This window comes from Onychostoma macrolepis, chromosome 16, assembly GCF_012432095.1.
Source record: "Onychostoma macrolepis isolate SWU-2019 chromosome 16, ASM1243209v1, whole genome shotgun sequence".
In the NCBI taxonomy this organism is placed as follows: domain Eukaryota; kingdom Metazoa; phylum Chordata; class Actinopteri; order Cypriniformes; family Cyprinidae; genus Onychostoma; species Onychostoma macrolepis.
In genome coordinates, this window is record NC_081170.1 from 18,627,366 (window position 1) to 18,647,446 (window position 20,081).

General features: G+C 36.8%; 2 protein-coding genes and 1 long non-coding RNA gene across 3 annotated transcripts; 1 reads left to right on the forward strand and 2 right to left on the reverse strand.

Annotated features, from left to right (window-relative positions):
* Nucleotides 1-353: 353 nt before the first annotated feature.
* Nucleotides 354-9,136, reverse strand: c16h1orf43 (chromosome 16 C1orf43 homolog). Its single transcript, XM_058746609.1, has 7 exons — nt 8,919-9,136; nt 8,487-8,588; nt 8,215-8,323; nt 8,075-8,128; nt 2,429-2,595; nt 2,278-2,336; nt 354-2,199 (listed from the first exon to the last, which is right to left on the reverse strand). The coding sequence occupies exons 1-7, from the start codon at nt 8,979-8,981 to the stop codon at nt 1,992-1,994; spliced, it is 762 nt and encodes a 253-aa protein (XP_058602592.1). The 5' UTR covers nt 8,982-9,136; the 3' UTR covers nt 354-1,991.
* An 89-nt stretch (nt 9,137-9,225) lies between these two features.
* si:dkey-92i15.4 (uncharacterized) lies at nt 9,226-19,802 on the forward strand. Its single transcript, XM_058746607.1, is given in 10 exon segments — nt 9,226-9,358; nt 9,855-9,959; nt 10,958-11,055; nt 14,239-16,886; nt 16,889-17,264; nt 17,454-17,658; nt 17,863-17,961; nt 18,167-18,380; nt 18,612-18,728; nt 18,939-19,802. Coding segments are annotated over 7 exon segments (3,543 nt in total). The 5' UTR covers nt 9,226-9,358; nt 9,855-9,959; nt 10,958-11,055; nt 14,239-14,512; the 3' UTR covers nt 19,097-19,802.
* LOC131521666 (uncharacterized) lies at nt 18,220-18,982 on the reverse strand. Its single transcript, XR_009266322.1, has 3 exons — nt 18,843-18,982; nt 18,540-18,707; nt 18,220-18,359 (listed from the first exon to the last, which is right to left on the reverse strand). It is a non-coding gene; the product is annotated as an uncharacterized LOC131521666 (long non-coding RNA).
* Nucleotides 19,803-20,081: the final 279 nt, after the last annotated feature.

Sequence of the window (20,081 nt, forward strand, 5' to 3'; positions counted from 1 at the left end):
CATTGTAAACACACCGGGATGTTATTTTATTCCCCTCACATTACTTGTCCTCATATTTTATCTTCAATTTGTTTGAGGGTGGCAATTGCCTGTTAGGAGGTTGCTTAAACATATGCTACTGTGGAATATTATTATTTAGCAATTATGCATTAAATGAATCAAAAGTCATAGTAAATGCATTTAAAACGCAACTATTGCAAACAACGTTATGTTGTATTTCACATAAATACAAGTTCTTTTGAACTTTGAATTGATCAAATTCTGGAAAAAAATGTATCATATATGAAGCAGCTCTGTTTTGAACTTTGATAAGAAATGTTTCTTCAGCACCAAATCAGCATTTTATAAAAATTTCTGAAGAATGAGGACTGGAGTAATAATGCTGAGAATTCAGCTTTGCATCACAGAAATAAATTACATTTTACAGTATATTACAATAGTGAACAGTTACTTTAAAATGGAACAATATTTCACAATATTACTGTTGTGCTGTATTTTTAATCAAACAAATGCAGCTTTGGTGAGCATAAGACAAAAACAATCATTTAAAAAAACAAACTTTTGAACATTTGTGTGTTGTATGCATAAACTATTTAAGAAATATTAAAGTTCTGAAACAGCTCTCTATGATATTGAAGCTCATACAGTATATATAATATATAAGGAGTCGAAAAAACCTCAAATGAATAGATTGCATCAGGGGAGCCCAGTCCTATTCCTGGAGACCTACCTTCCAGGAAAGTTCAGCTCCAACCCATATCAAACACGCACCAGCTAAACCAGCTAATTGAGTTCCTCGAAAGCACTTGATAATTGCAGACAGGTGTGCTGGAGCAGGGTTTGAGCTGCACTGAACTGGACAGGTAAGTAGATCTCCAGGAACAGCCCTGGATTACATACCGAACCAGTGACTGATTAGTGGAGACCACTACTGGCAGAGCAGCGCAGGTACAGATGACGCAGACACTTCATTAGATCTGATAAGACTTTAGAATACAGTGAAAGTCAATACAACAACCGTATCAATTCATGACTCAAACCACACTTTTCAACCTATACACACATTTACATCAACTCATTTAAAAATTAAAATTGCACTTAAAAAGAAATAATCAATAGCACAGAAGTTAACATTTGTTCTCTCCCAATTTCTTGTCCTCTGCACAGCTCTTCTTATGGATGGTTCTTATTTAGAAACCTCAAATTTAAGTAGCCTTAGTATAAAATTGGATAGTTAAAGGGCTAGTTTACCCATAAATGCAAATTCTATCATTTACTCCCCCTCAGCTGTTCCAAACCTGTTGGTTTCTTTCTTCTGTTGAGCACAAAAAAAGCTATTTTGAAGAATGCTGACAGTAGCCATTGATTTACATAGCATGAAAAACAAACAAAAAAAAAACAAACATTGGAAGTCAACTGTTTTGTTACCAACATTCTTCAAATGTTCTTCTTTTGTAACAACAGAAGAAACTGTCATAGGTTTGGAACATGTTGATGATTTTTTTGGGTGAACTGTCCCTTTAATGTCCATTCAGCTATTTTAATCCATGTGTTTGTTCCAGTGAAGTCAATCCAGTTAAAATGTTGTCATCTCAGCTAAAGGGTGCTTTGTTGGTGCTCTTTGGACAATAAAGATATAAACTTTACACTCCCTGTTCACACTAAAAGGCCAATTTCTCAAATAAAATCTGGTAAACAGTGACTTTTAAGATAAAACAAAAATGTGCTTCTTGTTAGCTCCATCAGAAAAACATTAAAACTACAAACATATAATTCTCACATTGCTCTCAAAGCAGTTGCACTGACATTTATCCCACAGATTTTGTCATATATTAAGTCATTCTCACATTCTCAATGTGATTTGAGGCCATTTGACTGCATCTCCCACTGCTTTCATTTCTACATGAAGGCTTTTCCAGTGAGCACTGAACACTTCTGATTCACAGTTTCTGAGTTATATTTCACACAGTTCCTCAAAAGGGTTCCATTCTTTAAAGTGTGCTCTCCAGTGTATTATAGTTGTCTTTGAAGTTTTTGAGCTCCAGGAAGTGTTTGGGTCTCTTGCTGCGCTGTCCGGTGGACGGCAGGTACGTGACCTGAATGGTAGAGGCAGACGACGGGCCGGGGGAGCTGGTCAGATCTTTAGCTGCTGACTGGTGCTGCTGGTTTAGACTGGTGGTGCTGGAGTGGGTCTTCACACTGTGGAGAAATGAGGAAGAACGGAGTGAGTAGAGAGATAATTTGAAATAAAAAGAAAAATTGGACAGCAGCACTTACACAGCAGACAGTTCTGCCAGATCTTCCTTATACTTCACAAACTCTGCCTCACCAAACACCTACAGGAAAGAAATCACAAGCCTCTTATGCGTGTCCTGCAGCGCCCCCTGCTGTACATAAGCATTTAACACACATCTGCACTCAGACTGACCCCTGTCCCATGGCGAGCGTTGTCGTAGCCCTCCAGTAAGCGATCTATTAATGCACTGTGACTTGATTTGAACAGAGAGTGAGAGTTTCGCAGGTCCTGCAGCCACTTCCTGTAGCGGCGGCCGGTCAGAGCGCTGGCACTGCAACATAACTCATGAAACGGGATATCTACAGGTGGGACAAAACCAGATCACGTCAGATATGTCACAAGCTCATTACAAAATGATTTTTACCAGGTGAAACTTAATAATATAATACACAAATATAATATAAATATATGTTTAATAAATTCTAAGTTAACACATTTAATTCGTAAGTTAAAATTAAATGTATATCCCATTACGTGTATAATGTAACAAAATGATTATAAATTTAATGTACACCACTGTTAGGCAAAATTTTTTTTAAATAAATTATTTTATTCAGCAAGGACGCATTAAATTTCATTAAAAAGTAAAGATATTTTAAATGTTACCAAAAATCGATTTCAAATAAATGATACTCTTTAAATAAATAAATAATATAACAGTTTCCACAAAAAAATATTAAGCATCAGAACTATTTTCAGAATTGATAATAAATGTTTCCTGCGCATAAAATCAGCACATTAGAATTATTTTTGAAGAATCATATGACACTGAAGACTGGAGTAATGGCTACTAAAAACGGCTTTGCATCATAAGAATAATATAAATATATTAAAACAGAAATAAGTTATCTTAAATTAGAATAATTTCATAGTATCAGTGTTTTACTGTATTTTTGATAAAACAAAATCAGCCTGGTTGAGCAATAAAAGACTTCTTTAACAAACATAATGTGGGTGTACTCACTTTTGTGAGATACTGTGTGTGTTTATACTGTGTATATATATATATATATATATATACACATATACACACACATTTATTCATATACACATGAATAAATGCAATACATTCACACAATTTTGCAACTCTTTTTATATACTACCATTACAAACTTTGGGGTGAGTGAGATTTTTTTGTTTGGGGAGAGTGAGATATATACAGTCGTGGCCAAAAATATCGGCAACCTTGGTAAATATGATCAAAGAAGGCTGTGAAAATGAATCTGCATTGTTAATCCTTTTGATCTTTTTTTTTTTTTTAATAATAATAATACAATTTAAATTTTTTTTTAAAAATTACATTAAATAAAAATAAAAATAATAAAAAAATTTAAAAAAAAAACACAAAAATCTAACCTTTCATTGGATAATAAGAATTTAAAATGGGGGGAAATATCATTATGAAATAAATGTTTTTCTTAAATACACGTTGGACACAATTATTGGCACCCCTAGAAATTCTTAGGAGTAAAATATCTCTGAAGTATATTCCCATTCATATTCACAATTTTGAGCACTCGTTGATTATGAACATGAAATTATCCAGCCATGGCTTCCTGTTTCACAGAAATATAAATAGGAGGGAAAACAAAGCCCAAATTCCCTTAATCATCCATCACAATGAGAAAAACCAAAGAATATATTTCTGATGTGCAGCAAAAGATAATTGAGCTTCACAAATTAATGAAGTGATTTTAAGAAAAGAGCTAGAGCAGTGCAAATTCCCATTTCCACCATCAGGGCAATAATTAAGAATTTCCAATCAACATAAAATGTTAGGAAACTGCCTGGAAGAGGACGTGTGTCTATATCGTCCTAATGCACGGTGAGAAGGAGAGTTTGAGTGGCTAAAGACTGTCCAAGGACCACAGCTGGAGAATTTTAGAAAATAGTTGAGCCTGGGGTCAGAAAACCTTTAAAAAAATTGTCAAACAGCACCTACATCACCACATGTTGTTTGGGAGGGTTTCAAGAAAAATTCTCCGAGCTCATCCAAAAACAAACTCCAGCATATTCAGTTATCAGACACGACTGGAACTTCAAATGGGACTGGCTTCTATGGTCAGATGAAACTAAAAAATGAGCTTTTTAGCAGCAAACACTCAAGATGGGTTTGGTGAACACAGGGATAAAAAGTACCCCATGTGTACAATGAATACAATGCTGTATTTTTGATGTTGTGGGCCTATATTTCTGCTGGAGGTCCCGGACATCTTGTTTAGACACATGGCATCATGGATTCTATCAAATACCAACAGATAAAAAAATCAATAAGTGACTGACTCTGTTAGAAATCTTATAATGGGCCATGTTTGGATCTTCCAACCATACAATGATCCAAACACAAACCTCAAAAACAACACAAAAATGGGTCACTGAGCACAAAACCAAGCTTCTGCTGGCCATTCCAGTCCTCTGACCTGAACCCTATAGAAAATGAGTGGGTGAACTGAAGAGAAGAAGCACCAACATGGAGCTGGGAATCTAAAGGGTCTGGAGTGATTCTGGATGAAGGAATGGTCTCTGATCTCTCGTCAGGTGTTCTCTAACCTCATCAGGCATTATAGGAGAAAATTCCTATACTATTTTGGCAAATGGAGGTTTCAAAAAGTATTGAATAAAAGGGTGCCGTTAATTGTGGCCAATGTGTATTAGAGAAAAACATTTATTTCATAATGATATTTCCCCCCATTTTAAAATCTTATTAATAAAAGGTTAGATTTTTGTGAATTTTTTTAATAAAAGATCAAAAGGATTAACAATGCAGATTAATTTTCACAGCCTTCTTTGAACATATTTACCAAGGGTGCCGATATTTTTGGCCATGACTGTATATATCTCACTCTCCCCAAACAAAAAAATCTCACTCACCCCAAAGTTTGTAATGGTAGTATATAAAAAGAGTTGCAAAATTGTGTGAATGTATTGCATTTATTCATGTGTATATGAATAAATGTGTGTGTGTGTGTATATATATATATATATATATATATATACACACAGTATAAACACACACACAGTATCTCACAAAAGTGAGTACACCCCTCACATTTTTGTAAATATTTTATTATATCTTTTCATGTGACAACACTGAAGAAATGACACTTTGCTACAATGTAAAGTAGTGAGTGTACAGCTTGTATAACAGTGTAAATCTGCTGTCCCCTTAAAATAACTCAATACACAGCCATTAATGTCTAAACCGCTGGCCACAAAAGTGAGTACACCCCTAAGTGAAAATGTTCAAATTGAGCCCAAAGTGTCAATATTTTGTGTGGCCACCCTTATTTTCCAGCACTGCCTTAACCCTCTTGGGCATGGAGTTCACCAGAGCTTCCACTTCTTTCTTCCACTCCTCCATGACGACATCATGGAGCTGGTGGATGTTAGAGACCTTGCGCTCCTCCACCTTCCGTTTGAGGATGCCCCACAGATGCTCAATAGGGTTTAGGTCTGGAGACATGCTTGGCCAGTCCATCACCTTTACCCTCAGCTTCTTTAGCAAGGCAGTGGTCGTCTTGGAGATGTGTTTGGGGTCGTTATCATGTTGGAATACTGCCCTGCGGCCCAGTCTCCGAAGGGAGGGGATCATGCTCTGCTTCAGTATGTCGCAGTACATGTTGGCATTCATAGTTCCCTCAATGAACTGTAGCTCCCCAGTGCCGGCAGCACTCATGCAGCCCCAGACCATGACACTCCCACCACCATGCTTGACTGTAGGCAAGACACACTTGTCTTTGTACTCTTCACCTGGTTGCCGCCACACACGCTTGACACCATCTGAACCAAATAAGTTTATCTTGGTCTCATCAGATCACAGGACATGGTTCCAGTAATCCATGACCTTAGTCTGCTTGTCTTCAGCAAACTGTTTGCGGGCTTTCTTGTGCATCATCTTTAGAAGAGGCTTCCTTCTGGGACGACAGCCATGCAGACCAATTTGATGCAGTGTACGGCGTATGGTCTGAGCACTGACAGGCTGCAAATTGGGCCCAATTTGGACATTTTCACTTAGGGGTGTACTCACTTTTGTGGCCAGCGGTTTAGACTTTAATGGCTGTGTGTTGAGTTATTTTGAGGGGACAGCAAATTTACACTGTTATACAAGCTGTACACTCACTACTTTACATTGTAGCAAAGTGTCATTTCTTCAGTGTTGTCTCATGAAAAGATATAATAAAATATTTACAAAAATGTGAGAGCTGTACTCACTTCTGTGAGATACTGTGAGATACTGTATATTATATATATATATATTTTTTTTTTTTTTTTTATCTGAAACAAGTGAAAATACCTGAGAAAACTAAAATACATTTTAATGTCTCAAACAAAATGAAATTAAAGTCATTTTAGGTTTTTATGCAAAGCATATTATTCATTGTCATAACTTGTCTGCATTACACATGAAAAGGCCACTAGATTGCAATAACATTAGACTGCACAGTGAAACTTGACATCATTAAAATACCAAGATACAGTACCTCTTAACAGCTCTAAAGTACTAAAAATAAAAATATACAAACTACAGTAGAACACTCTAAAAAAACTAAAACAATGACAGAGTCAAATTAAAACTAAAATGTAAAGTGTAAACTGAAAATAAATTAGAAATAAAAACTATTTATTTTCTTAACTACTGCATAATTGTAATAATTTCTAGATCAAATCATCAAATGAAATTAAAATTAAAACTTCTAAGCCTCTATATTTATGAGAATTTAATGTAAATTGGGTCTGTTTTCGGCCTCCAACGTTTATGAAATTACAGTAATCGATATGAAACGATTGTTGCGCCCCATTCCGCCCCCTTTCCAGCAGTGCGCTTTCACTCCTCCATAAAAGCCCAATTTCACGTGCAAATCAGTAAAATCATGTAACGAGACACTTGCAAAATGAGACGTGTTTGATTTATTAAAGTAGATTAGATTTATTCATGTTTTTAAAAGCATGAAAGAGAACTTGCGCTGTTCCTCGGGAGGATTTCTGTGGATGCGCTCAGAGACGGAACAGAACACGGACATGTAAAGTCATCTTTTAGCGCCTAAACGGTCAAATACACGCAAAAATGTGTCAAAATGAAGCGCTTAGTGATTATTCACATAAACCCTCGTTGGATATGTAATAAAAGAATGTAAGACAAATTCAAAATCACTCACTGCTCTTGACTTTTGTAGCTTTAATAAGAAACAAAGGAAGTTTAATTCTTACAGTGAAGACTATGCCGTTTTATTTTATATTAGGTTATTCAATTTCTCTAGTAGGCTGTTAACTGAATACTTTAGACTTGCATTAAAAAAAAAAAAAAAAAAAACTTAACGCACAGTTTGTTTCATTTGTATGTTTTTTTGTTTTTTTCTATTGTATTCCTTTGCTTTTTTATTACTGGCAGTTTAATTATTTTCAATAATTTTGAGGACCTTTTTTGTTTTATTTTTTTTTACTAATATTAGTTACTCTAGTATTCTGCTGTGGTATTGAGAATTGTGTGACATTTCGCTGGTCTCTAAAATGTATATGTCATAGCAACCTTATTTACAGAAAATATATATTTGATATATATCACTATCTTTAAATAAGTCTTTCATATAAAGTTTTGGTCATCTGGCCCACTAATAATCGTTTTAAATAATCATGATTACAATATTGCCCAAAATAATCGTGATTATGATTTGTCATAATCGAGCAGCCCTAATGTAAATGAATATAAAATGTCTTTCCAATGAATATAAAACGTATTTTCATAAAATGTCTTGGCATGCAGTAAGAAGAGGGTCTTACCAGAGTCTCTGATAGCATCTAATGTTTGCATTCTGAAGAGGTAATTATAACAACCTGCACCAACACAAACACAGACATAAGTGTCCACATCTGCAAAAGTATTTACAAAGAACTGCCAGGTTCTTCTTTGTTTCTCTCACCATTCTGGCCTTGATGCTTCAGTCGATCGTCATCTTTAGAGAGTAGATGTGGCTCATAACGAATGTCGTTCACTTTTGACAAATGGGAATCAATCTCCTCTCTCAGCTCCTGTGAAAGATGCAGCCTTGCTTCAGTGCATTTCAAACTAGTATGCAGCCAAATACATCATAAAGATATATATGGCAAATATGGTTTCAGAGGAATTCATAAAATTAAATGTCCTCTACAAAGAGACAAATTATATTCTGGATGTAGGAGGAGCTGTTGATACCTTTGGTGCGTTGTGGCCCAGCGGGACGTGGGGTCCTCTGCGAGACTTCATAGCGAAGCGCATAATCTGCCTTTTCACAAAGATGAACAGCAGCACAAACACCTGCAGAATGACAGACGGTTCATTCAACACATTACACACTGAAATACAGCTCTGACACGGCCTGCTTTGTTTTAGCTGGTATTATCAGCAGACAGAGGCTCAAAAGTTAGTGAGCTGCCTATATAGACAGTATTTTTTTAGGCATCATGGGTGCCATAAGATGCTTTCTGGATGGGCAACTCATAACATTAGATTTTAAGACAGCCACATTGCTTCAGCTTTACTCCTACTGCTGCTGTTTTTATTATTATTTAACTAAGCATTTGAGTATGCAGGCTACATGTTTAATAATTAAATTATAATACAACTATTATGCATTTGGGTACTTACCAAGCTCCCGTAGGCCATAACAAGCACAACATTTACACCGGAAAGAGTGTTTCCCTCTGCCATTGTGAGTTCCTTGTTAAATTCTCATGAAAGGAAGATATCGGTCGATTTTAGAGGTCAATGGTAAAATTTAGCTCTTTATTATTCGAGTTGACAGCAGCATTTTCAGGAGAGTTTTTGTTGACATCTCGTGTGGTCTCTTCGTCGCATGTTTTGCACGAATAACTTCCGTCTACTCGTCTGTGACGCCACCTTGTGGCTTGGCATAAGTAACGCAACAAAAACAACACCATCTTCTTCTTCTTCGGTTTAACGCTAAATCAGTTCAGGTCCAGGGTTTGTCAATATATATATATATATATATTTTTTTTTCTAGTGAAGCATCAGGGGTTTGTCAATAACGTCCAATGGGCCTTCAGCGAGGCACAGGTCATATTCAGGTTAGAAAAACAAATATCTCTGCAAATTGTTAAAAAAAAAAAAAATCATTGCATAAATTATTGTATGCATGTCAAAATAAACTACAATCAAATATTTCACTATTGCTAGTATAGACTAAAGCAAACAGAATACAATTACATTGGTGATGTTTATTTTTAAAAAGTTAGCTCCTTATCAGATAAATGTTTCTTTCTTTCTTTTTCTTTTTTTTAAAGAAAAGACTTTCTCCCCTTTTGACCGCATGACGATGCCTTTCACATTCCAGAATCCTATTTTAAGGGAGTTACTCATAAGTGGCATATAGGGTATATAAATTTTCACCAATACCACTGTGTCTGTCGTTGTTCCAAACCACAATGCTTTCTTGTCATCTTTTCCTCTGTGTAAGATTATAGCTCTCTAGAAGCTCACAAGCCACACGCACATGTACTGTCAATGTATCCAAACACTATGCACATGGTTTTTCGTGGTTTTTCGTTCTAAACTTGTTTTCAGTGAAAATGAAGTGAGCTGTCTGAGAACATCTGACTTGGCGGACAGCTGACCTTTATCGGATCAACACATTGAACAATGGCACTGATTCTTTCAGAAGGAACAGAGGTAGGTGGCAGATGCATGAAATGACAACAAGGAATGAAATAGTTTCCCAGTAACAACATACCGCAACAATCATGACTTTTGCTCAGGCCTTGGTAAAGAACATTGGAATAAACTAGAAATTAAAGCTCTATATAGTACAGACTGTGGTAGAAAAAAGAAGGAAAAAAAAGTGACAGCCACTCTGTCCTGTTATAAATAAACCACACAAACCATTTGCATCCTGCATTTGTAGATTTGTATGACAATCAGTGCAGAGATATACGTAGTTATGATATCAGATAAGGCATTACATTTTTAAAGCTGCAGTGAGGATGCAAAGCTATTCAGCATCTAAGTAGTTAAATTCCTCCACTGTTATTGATTTCTCAAGCTGTTTTGGCTAAACAGGTCATCAAACGACAGAAGATGCTAAAACATCTAATTATACAGAGTATCCACAAGCAGCTCAACAATGTGGCTTATTTTGTTTACTTTATCATTCCTTCCCATCTTTCATGTCAGTGTGTTACTTGAATTTACTTGCAATCAAAACTGGTCGAAAGAAACAGTTGCTGTTACATTTTTGTCTCTGAAACCACAAACCAGCTTCCTCTGCCGTTGCCATCAGCAGTGTGCATGTGTCTGTGATGCAAGACAGACCATTGACACACACATACATATTTATTCACAGAATGCTTTAAATGCTTGGGATTTGTGCTATTTGATTTGGTTTGCCATATATGTGTGAAGACTGTATTAATAGGTAATGTGTAATGGTTAATTGATCTTTGGTTTAGTTCTTTTGGTTAAATGTGGTACTTTTATATCACAGAGTGAAATCAATATATATTTATTGATCCTAATTAATAATAATAGTAATACATTGTATTATGTAATGTACATGCAAAAGCAATATAAAACAGCACTATAAAACATATTTTCGAGCTTGTAAAAGGTCTGGCTGTCAATTTTCACATACATTTCAAACATAACTCCCGCCCATCTGCTCTCTCTCTCAGTCTCTAAGCAGCTCCTTTTGCTGCACTCTTCATTTGCTCTTGCAGCTGCAGGAAGTTGAGCAACTCAGCCCACAAGTGTGCCACAGAAATATACCCAGGTAATCGATTGTCAAAATGTTTTGTTTCCTTTTATAATGCATATTGTATTATTATAATGTTTAATGTAAGTAATGCAGTTTTAAAGTCAATTATACCTTTTACTGCATCTTTTAAGGTTGTGCATTATCAGTTTTGCTGTGTTTTGGGGCCTCCATCTACAGGCTTTTGTATTTTGAATTCATGTAAATGATGCATGAAGACAGCTAACTTGTTAAAAAATGCTCACGTGGTTGCCGTTTGCAAACATGTCCTTGGCATTTCTGGGTCATGGTTTTCAAGATCCTAAAATGATGCAGTATACTATGCTGCTGGTGTTTCTGGTTTCACATTGGTAATAGCCAGTCTATTCAAAAAAAATGTATCTTCATTTTTAAATACTTGCATTATTTTGCATTCTCTTTATTTTAAAAATGCTGCTTTGTCATCTTTCCTTGCTGTTCACTGTTTGGTGCTTGATACTAAGTATGTCTTCAATATTTGGCAACATCTGGCATACATCTCTATATTGTATGTTTATAAGCTCACATTTAGTCATGCAGTGTTTCAAGTAGTGCTGTAATTATCTATTTGCTTTTTGATTCTCAAATGGTCTGTTATTAAAGTAGGTTTTAAAAAATAGGATAACTGCTCCTCACTACAACCACAGTATAACAGGTCACTGATTTAACACAGTTTTAGAGAACTGTAAAGAGCTGTGAGCAAGTAAATATGTACAGAGGAAATGAACGAGCAAAAATAGAGGGAAGATGAAAGGTGGATCAGATAAACTAACAGCTAACTGGTTGGATACATATTTTCTTAGCACTAGCATAACAAAAACCAAAGACATCACTAATGTCAAGACTGAAGGGTGTGTTGTCTAGTAATAAATGAGTTTCAATGCGTGTATCTGGTAGTATTTGTAACATCATAGTAGTAGTTAATTGTCAAAATGCAGAAACTTTATTTGAATATATTAAACAACTTGAGAGATTATCATGCAGCTGATATCTGATAATATCAAAACAAGGTGTTTTATTGTAGCCCTGTGTTGATTTAATATCATTTCAGTTTTAATATAGTTTATGGTGTTGGCAATCTGATTTTTTTCAAATTTGTTTGGATTCTATTACTATTAGTTATGGACTTCAGATAATTAAGGTTACTGAATCAGTACGTTTATGCATGGTGACACAATGCATAATCAAATATTTAGATATTAATACATATTGCATCTCGCTTTTGTCTTTTGGAGGTATACATGAGCTACAACTGTATTATCTACGCCTGATAGTCCAACTTAACAAAAACCAGACATGTACGATTTCAGTTGAACTAAAGTGTTTACATTTTAATCCTGAAACTGAAATTTTAAAGTGCGCTTAAATGTTCCGTTTCAAACAAAAGTCAGTCCATCTTTAATTCACTCTGGGTTCTGAATTCATCAAATATCTGAACCATGTTCAGAGGTCTTATAACTCCAGGACCAGATGCCTGTCACAAGAATTTACCTACTCTACCCTTTAACACTTACTGAGTCACCAAGAAACCACGGACCAGGAATGTTCTCATTAGACATGAAGGGTGTGCATGTTGACAGGTGTGTATGTGTGTATGAGACAAAGAAACAAAGACACAAATAGATGGAAGGAGAAAAAGAGAGAGGCAGACAGAAAGAGACGGGGGAGGAGAGAAAGAGGTAGGGAAATGAGAGAGGAAGGCACAACAATCAAAGGGGGTGGAAAAGGGTAAGCATGTCAAACCAGTCAGGCAAGTTCTTATTATAGTAGAAATGCATTATAGAAAAATGACAGGAGTGAGATTTTAGAGGCACAAGGCAGGATGGGGAACACCTGTTCGCTCAAACAGTTAAGAGACCCAGCAGTCCTCTAAGGTACGTTACCTCTATTTGAAGAGCCAAAACTCATGTATGGTTAGATTATGTGGCAGGTAAAGTGTATGGGCATTGTTCTAGCGTGTGTGCCATGGGAGAACAGGTGTTTCTGTAAACTGACACTGACCTGTTTTCCTTGGAAAGCTGAAATGTTGCAGTCATGTGGGACTGGTAATCTTATTTTGCATCTGTATCTGTGAAATACAAGGCAGTAGTACAAGGCCATTTGTGGTTATGAGCAACCATGTAACAACCTATATTTACTGTGTCAACTGTTTTCAATCAGTTCAGGTTTATTTTCATCAGGTCTGTATTTGCGCTCCTGGAAGGTGTACGTCACACCTCCTCCTCCTCCTCCCACTCTATCTCTGCTCGCTGTTTACTCATGTCTTTTATTTTAAACATAACTCTTGACGTATATAAATGTTCAGTTTAAGATAACAAAAGCAATCTTTACAACAGAACAAGGTGGAGCAAACAAATCTGGAATAGACCATTACAAAACCCTGATTTAAAATCTTAGCATTTCAGCTGTTGATTCAATATTGCCTAAAGAGGGTTTAAATTGATTTGTATGCAGATTTGCATGCTTGATTGCATATGACTATTATCAGATGTTACCGAAGTGTTTCAATGAATTTCAATGTGCCGCTTTGAATATCGTGGGTGTGTAAGTGACACAGGGTGCAGAGTTCCTGCTAGGCTAATTGACATTATTCACAGGTTTAAGATACATTAATCCTGTATTTTTTATATTCCATGTTGTTTATTCACCCTTAGAAAGAATCAAGTAGCTTTAGAAATGTGTGAACTCTAACTCTTTAACACATGTGGTGTTTGATAGGATTGTAGTCTGGTGTGTTTGACCTGTTATCTGACTGTGTATCAGGTTTTGTAAAATAGTTCAAGAGTGTGACAAGTAGCATCAAGAATGCTGTCAGAGTAAACACACAAGGAAATGCCCACATACACACACGCTGGCTCACTGATTTTTAAACATTTTCAAGATGTTTCAGATTTACAGCCGTTTGTCCAGAGTTTCTAGATGTTTACATATGAGGGTATGGATGCCATATACCCGGCAGAGATTTATGGACTCTCAATGTAATAAATACAAAGTTTCAGTATGTTGAAATCCTCAGGTACTAGAATGAACTTTGTTAAGTGGGAGATGGTATAGTTTAGTGATTAAAGGTCTGGACCAGGTTGTAATTCCAATTAAACTGAAGTAAAATTAATTCATTAAACTTATTATTATTATTATTTTTAAATCTAACCTCCATATGTTGTTATTGCCTTTACATGACAGAACAAGATAAGGACCAGACACTACTGAGGCCAGTTACTAGCTCTTCTTTTGGATCCAGAGAGCGTGAAACATCTGTCAGAAGAGCAACAGAGTAAAGCTGAAGTTAGAAGGTCTCCTTCACCTCCCTGGATTACATATTTATTCCAGCTTTTACAATGATGGTAGGAAAATACAGCCCGCCATTACAAGCAAAAATAAATAAAAATTTTTGCTGAAAAAGTTAGCAACCAGCTTTCAGTTCCTACTGTAATGAATACACTGTGTGACATTCAGCATGAGTTTGCATACTGGAAATACTGTACGCCAGTTTCCTGAATCAGACACAGATAGCAGCGCAACTGAAGGTGCAGAATCATCCAATGGAACGGCGGCACAAAGTCATAGTCAGTTATCTGTAAAGCCGGTTGGCTCTGCAGCTGCTAGATTCAAAATCCGCTCTGCTAAAACACTTACTACCAAGGACCTCAGGACAAAAAACATTTTTTTCGAGGGTGGAAAAGTTGAAGGCTCGAGCCAGAAAAGTGATCCTAGTAAGGACCTCAATAAAGCCTGTACTTCTTCTGCTAGTTATACCCACACTAACACAGATGACAAAGAGACAGGTCAAATTTTAAGTAAGGACACACGCAAGGACTCAACTCTTCCCAACAGTTCTGAGAAGGGTGATGTGAGCGCTAAGAAATTAAACACTCAAGAAGACAAGAGTCAGGCAGCAAGTGACAGGAGCAGAGGAGATGAGTTGAAGAGACTTTATCAGACAAACAAAAGCAAAAGCTTAGACTGGAGAGCAGGACATGGCAACAGACCTGGGATGACTAGTGGAACCAGAGAATTTGACAATTTTAGGAGGCGATCTGATTTAGAGAGTTTAGAGAGAACAGGCACAAATGACAAGATAACTTCATACACGCAAGAGAATCAACCCAGTGGTGTTTCATGGAGGATTCAAGCTTTCAGTGCAGCCAATCAAGGTGATCAGAACAGTGACAGAAAGGTTTACCCAATCTCTGGATCTACATCTGTGAGAATGAAACGGGTAAATTTTGCTCTGGTACGGGCAAACAGTGGCCAGTCACTCCCATCCAGAATGAAACCAAGATTTAGCCAAGGTTCTATTGCAGAAGATAGCAGTCTCTGGCAAGGTGAATCAAGTCTTGATCAGACGGACAATAGAAAGGGATCCTGGGCCAGAGAGCAAGGATCTTCCAATGCTGAGGAAGTAACTGGAAATCAAACAATAAAGGAAAGAATTGCAAAACTGTTAGGGACGGATGCCGACTCTGACCCACACTCAAAGGATTCAACCAGATTAAAACGCAGCAATACTGTAAATTCTGATAAATCATTTCCCAAATCTATGGACATGGTGGACTCTACTCCAAGTCACAGGAATACTGACTATGTGTTTGGAACTTCTTTAGATTATACTGACAGCCAACAGGGGAAACCTTCTTACGATACAGAAAAAGCTGGAACATTCCCTAGAGGGTTTTCAAAAACATACTTTGATCCGAAGCACGAACCCTCTGCCAACAGGGAGAACAGAAATGATCAAAGGGACAATTCCTCTGGATTAAGTTTTTCAGTGTCATCAAAACCTAAATGGAGTAAAGAAACGTCTTCTGTCAAAAAACCTCAGGCACTTCTGCCTGATGACAATGAAGAGACAAGCAGAACGTGGTTTACAGGGTCTTCAAAGCATTGTAGTCAGTCCTTAGAAAGGACCAAAAGTAGACTGTCAACAACTGCTCAATACAATGCTCACAGGAACCAGCCTGACAGTTCAAGCATCTCCAGCCAGGGTGTCAAACACCTGTTAACCACTTCTGGAGAAATCAAGGAGGAAATTGGCAATGACAAACAATCAGATAAAGAGATTACAAAAAGGCTGGACATAAATGAAAACAAGTATCTTAGTGGTTTGCAAGATGGAATCACCCAAACTAAACACCCACTAGCCTCAAAAGGAGCAGCACACAATGAAATCCATAAAGAGGAAGAGAATGACAATGTATTCACAGGTAAAACTAAAGGAAGGAGAGGAGAAAATGTGCTAGAAAAGTCACGTTTATCGTCCTCGGATTCTGTGAAGAATACAATCAGCATGTTTGAATCTTTGACTCAACAAAGCAAAAGCACACCAGAGGTTCTTCGCACCAGGAGGACCTTTTCTGTACCAGAGCATCCCAAGCCTGCAGCTCTAGTGAAGAAGAGTGATTCAGACAAAAATCTACATTTTGGCAGTGTTGTAGGGGACACAGAAAGCATAAGAACAAATTTCTTTAGCAAAAGCAATTCTAATGAGGAGACTGAACGCACTCTAGACCTAGGTAGAACTCCTCATTCAAATTCCACAGTCAAAGTAAGACCAACATTAGAACAACACCAAGAGACACACAATAAGAGTGTTGAGCTTGCTCCAGCATTAAAACAAATGAATGAATCAAGAACTGACCACGGTATCAACATGAGGGATGAAGATGAAAGGAGGACTGTGAATAAAAACCATACGGATGAACCAGATTCTGCCATCACTGCCCACTCAAGGCTCAGAGACATAGGGGCAATGGAAGAAAAAGCAAGAATCCCATCAATCTCTAAACAGTCAAAGGTCAAAAGTTTATCAAAGCAAAAGTCAACTAATGAAAAATAGTTGATGATGATGTTGAAGATGAAAACACACCAACTAACTCACCTGATACAGCCCCTCTCACAGTTAACATTCAAAACCAGATTAGCCCTGGAGCTGTAACAATCAATGGTACCCATCCCAAAATGCTGCCCGATCATTTTCAAACTTCTCCCCCTATAACAATATATTCCTCATTCAATAATTCTAATAATAACAACTATGAAACAAGGACGGATTTGACCACAATGACTACTAGCATGGCTAGGTGGAGCTCTGATGAAGAAGAAGATGATGATGAGGAAACAGACACTGAAGAAGACTCTGACTCAGGAGAGTCTTCTGTGACCATCACAAGCAACATGAGCCAATCAGAACGCAGAAGTTTCTCTCTAAGGTAACTGATATGTAAAAATAGAAAAGTGGCAGAAGTGATTCAGCATGTAAAGAGGTTTAGACTCAAATGGAGTGTCAGCTTATTTCACATGCACAAACCAGCAGGTTAACCAGTTTACACACTTTACATAAAAAAATAAATTTCCACTTTACACGACCTCTATTCTCTTTCTACATATTTACCTATTAGTTTTGTGGAACTATGTAATTATGGTGGAGTGGACTATAAACCATCAGATGAATGGTTGTCAGAGGATGATGAAGAATTGCCATCCAGACGCTCTGCGTCCTTGAGCTCAGACATCTCTGCCTTCTCTTCTGTGTCTCTACTGAGCACTGATGAACTGGATCGCTTACTGGATGATGTCAGAGGCCTGGGAGATGACACCCTGCAGGTAAAACAAGCGATGCACATATATATTTTTGTAATGTCTAAAAGTTATAATTTGACAATGTAATTTACTTATACTGCCATTCTATGTACATTTGTTGTTACAAAATAAATATACAAAGACAATTATAGATTAATATGTGCATGTTAATGAATTAAAAGAATGTTTCCTTTTGCTATTATAACTTGTACCTCTGACTTATGACAGAAATATGAAGATGTGCAAGTGGTTGTGTTACACAAGGAGGTGGGGAGTGGCTTAGGATTTACCTTGGCAGGTGGAGTGGATCAGAATAAACCAGTCACGGTGAGTGTCACTAAATGCTGTAATGCACAAACATGACTAATAGAAACAGATGGTTAAACAAAAGTCCATGCAAAAATCAGCCAAATACATGGAAAAAAAGTCCCAGTTTATGTAGCTTTAAGTACACCACAATGTTCTACTTTTTGGACGTCATTGCTATATTTTTAACTTGAAAGGGGAGTTTCACTGAAATCTCATCTCTTAGGTCCACAGAGTTATAGCAGGTGGAGTAGCCGCACAGGAAGGCTCCGTCTTCGAGGGTGCTCAGGTGCTGTCGATCAATGGCACTGCCCTGCAGAATTCCGCCCACTGGGAGGCTCTGCGTACATTGAGAAAAGCGAGGGGGCAGGGCATGGCGGTGGTTGTTCTTCAGAGCGTTAACAGCAGAAAGGAGTCCACTGAAAGTCCAGGAATCACAGGTGAGTAATGGACAGATATCAAAAAGTAGGGGATCTAAAGGAAAACATTTTCTTATACTGTACATATGCATGTGGTGGTGGTCATAATGAATGTGAAAGCATTTGGAAATCAATCAACATTGTTTTTAAGTTATCTGATAATAATACTGATTGCCTTACCCTCTATACAGGTGAGATAGAGTCTCCTGTGCAATCTGATGCTGATACTTTGTGTGTGTATGCCCCCTACAGGCAGCAGAGTCCGTGTGATTCTGAACAAGTCCAGCTCTGATCTTGGCTTCAGTCTGGAAGGAGGGGTGGGATCCAGCTCAGGAGACAAACCCCTCACTGTACAAAAAATATTCCGTGGTAAGACCACTTTTTTTTTTTATTTAAAGCGATCCCATTCAACACAAGTCTGTTAAAATAAACATTTTCATATGATCCCACCAATTACAAAAGCAAGGGCAAACTGCTGCTTACCTCACACCTTCTTGCTATTGGCATCCCTCCTGCACCTTTCAGCAGAGTCTCATTCCAAGTTCCTCCATAACTATTAAGTCTACTACTTGTTTCCAGGTGGACCAGTCAATGAAGTGTTTCCTGGAGATGAGTTGTTGGAGGTGCAGGGTCAGAGTTTGGTGGGTATGATGCGTCTAGAGGCTTGGAACCTCATCAAGAAACTGCCCCCTGGTCCAGTGGAGGTCTTACTACACCGTCCTCAGCAGTCACGTTGAAGACCTCTACTTTCCTTCTTGCACCACAATTCTCAAAGCAGTTCAGTCATAATTTAAACACTGTTTTTTCTATAAGGATTTTTGCTGTTACAGGTTCTATGAAGTTATATGCTTCCAAATGTTCAGCTCTGCAATTAGGAAGTATCATTAAACATAGTGTTTTGAAGTGTTTTTTTTTTCTTCACTGATATTAGATAACTATGAATTAATACTGTCAAAATTAAGGGCATAAAAGCACTGGAGGCCAAGAGGTCATATCACTTATTTTAAATAATGTTTAAGCTCTCACATTATGTAACTATTAATGTAATATTGTACTGTAATATTCAGTCTATATCAGAAGCCATTACATATTTTTTTAGTTTTTTAATGCTACTATGTATATGTGTATATGTTGTCTGTACAGCACAAATCCGTCCCAATTAAAAATAATAATTCATATTAAAGACAAATCAACTACATTTCTTTCACATGGGATATTTCTAACATTTACATTATTTTTGTTTTATTTTTTTAATAACAGAAAAATAACAGAAAATCTATAAAAAAAAAAAATAAAACATAATTTAACTGTCAATCAGAAGATGCATCTTTTACAGAAAACTAATTTGAATGAAAATGAATTGCTTTGCTTACAGAGATCTTTCAGTATTACTCCAGCTCACAGGTTCCATCCATACCCTTTCATGCCCTTTAAATACATAAATAAAAGAAAAAGAAACAAATTGGTCTGATAAATATTTGTATTTTGCAAGATCAGCCCTGAGTCTCAACCCTTACGCTAAAACTATCTTTTTCGAAACCAATCTTTCATTCAAACCAAGCAGAGAGCGGTTAAGGTAATTTTACTCATCCTGTAAGAATATACTGTTTCAATTATTGCTTGGTTGAAACAGCAATATTAGTGCCAATGGTAACATTAAACATAATTGCACAATTACATAATTTCTATATGTCATCTAATCTTCCAGTGTCAAAATGATTA

Excerpts from the sequence above, each read along its gene's own strand:
- c16h1orf43 (XM_058746609.1), bottom strand. The coding sequence starts at position 8,981 with ATGGCAGAGGGAAACACTCTTTCCGGTGTAAATGTTGTGCTTGTTATG. Across the intron at positions 8,324-8,486 it reads TGGGCCACAACGCACCAAAG|GAGCTGAGAGAGGAGATTGA; the intron begins GTATCAACAGCT and ends CATCTTTCACAG. Across the intron at positions 2,337-2,428 it reads ACGCTCGCCATGGGACAGGG|GTGTTTGGTGAGGCAGAGTT; the intron begins GTCAGTCTGAGT and ends TCTTTCCTGTAG.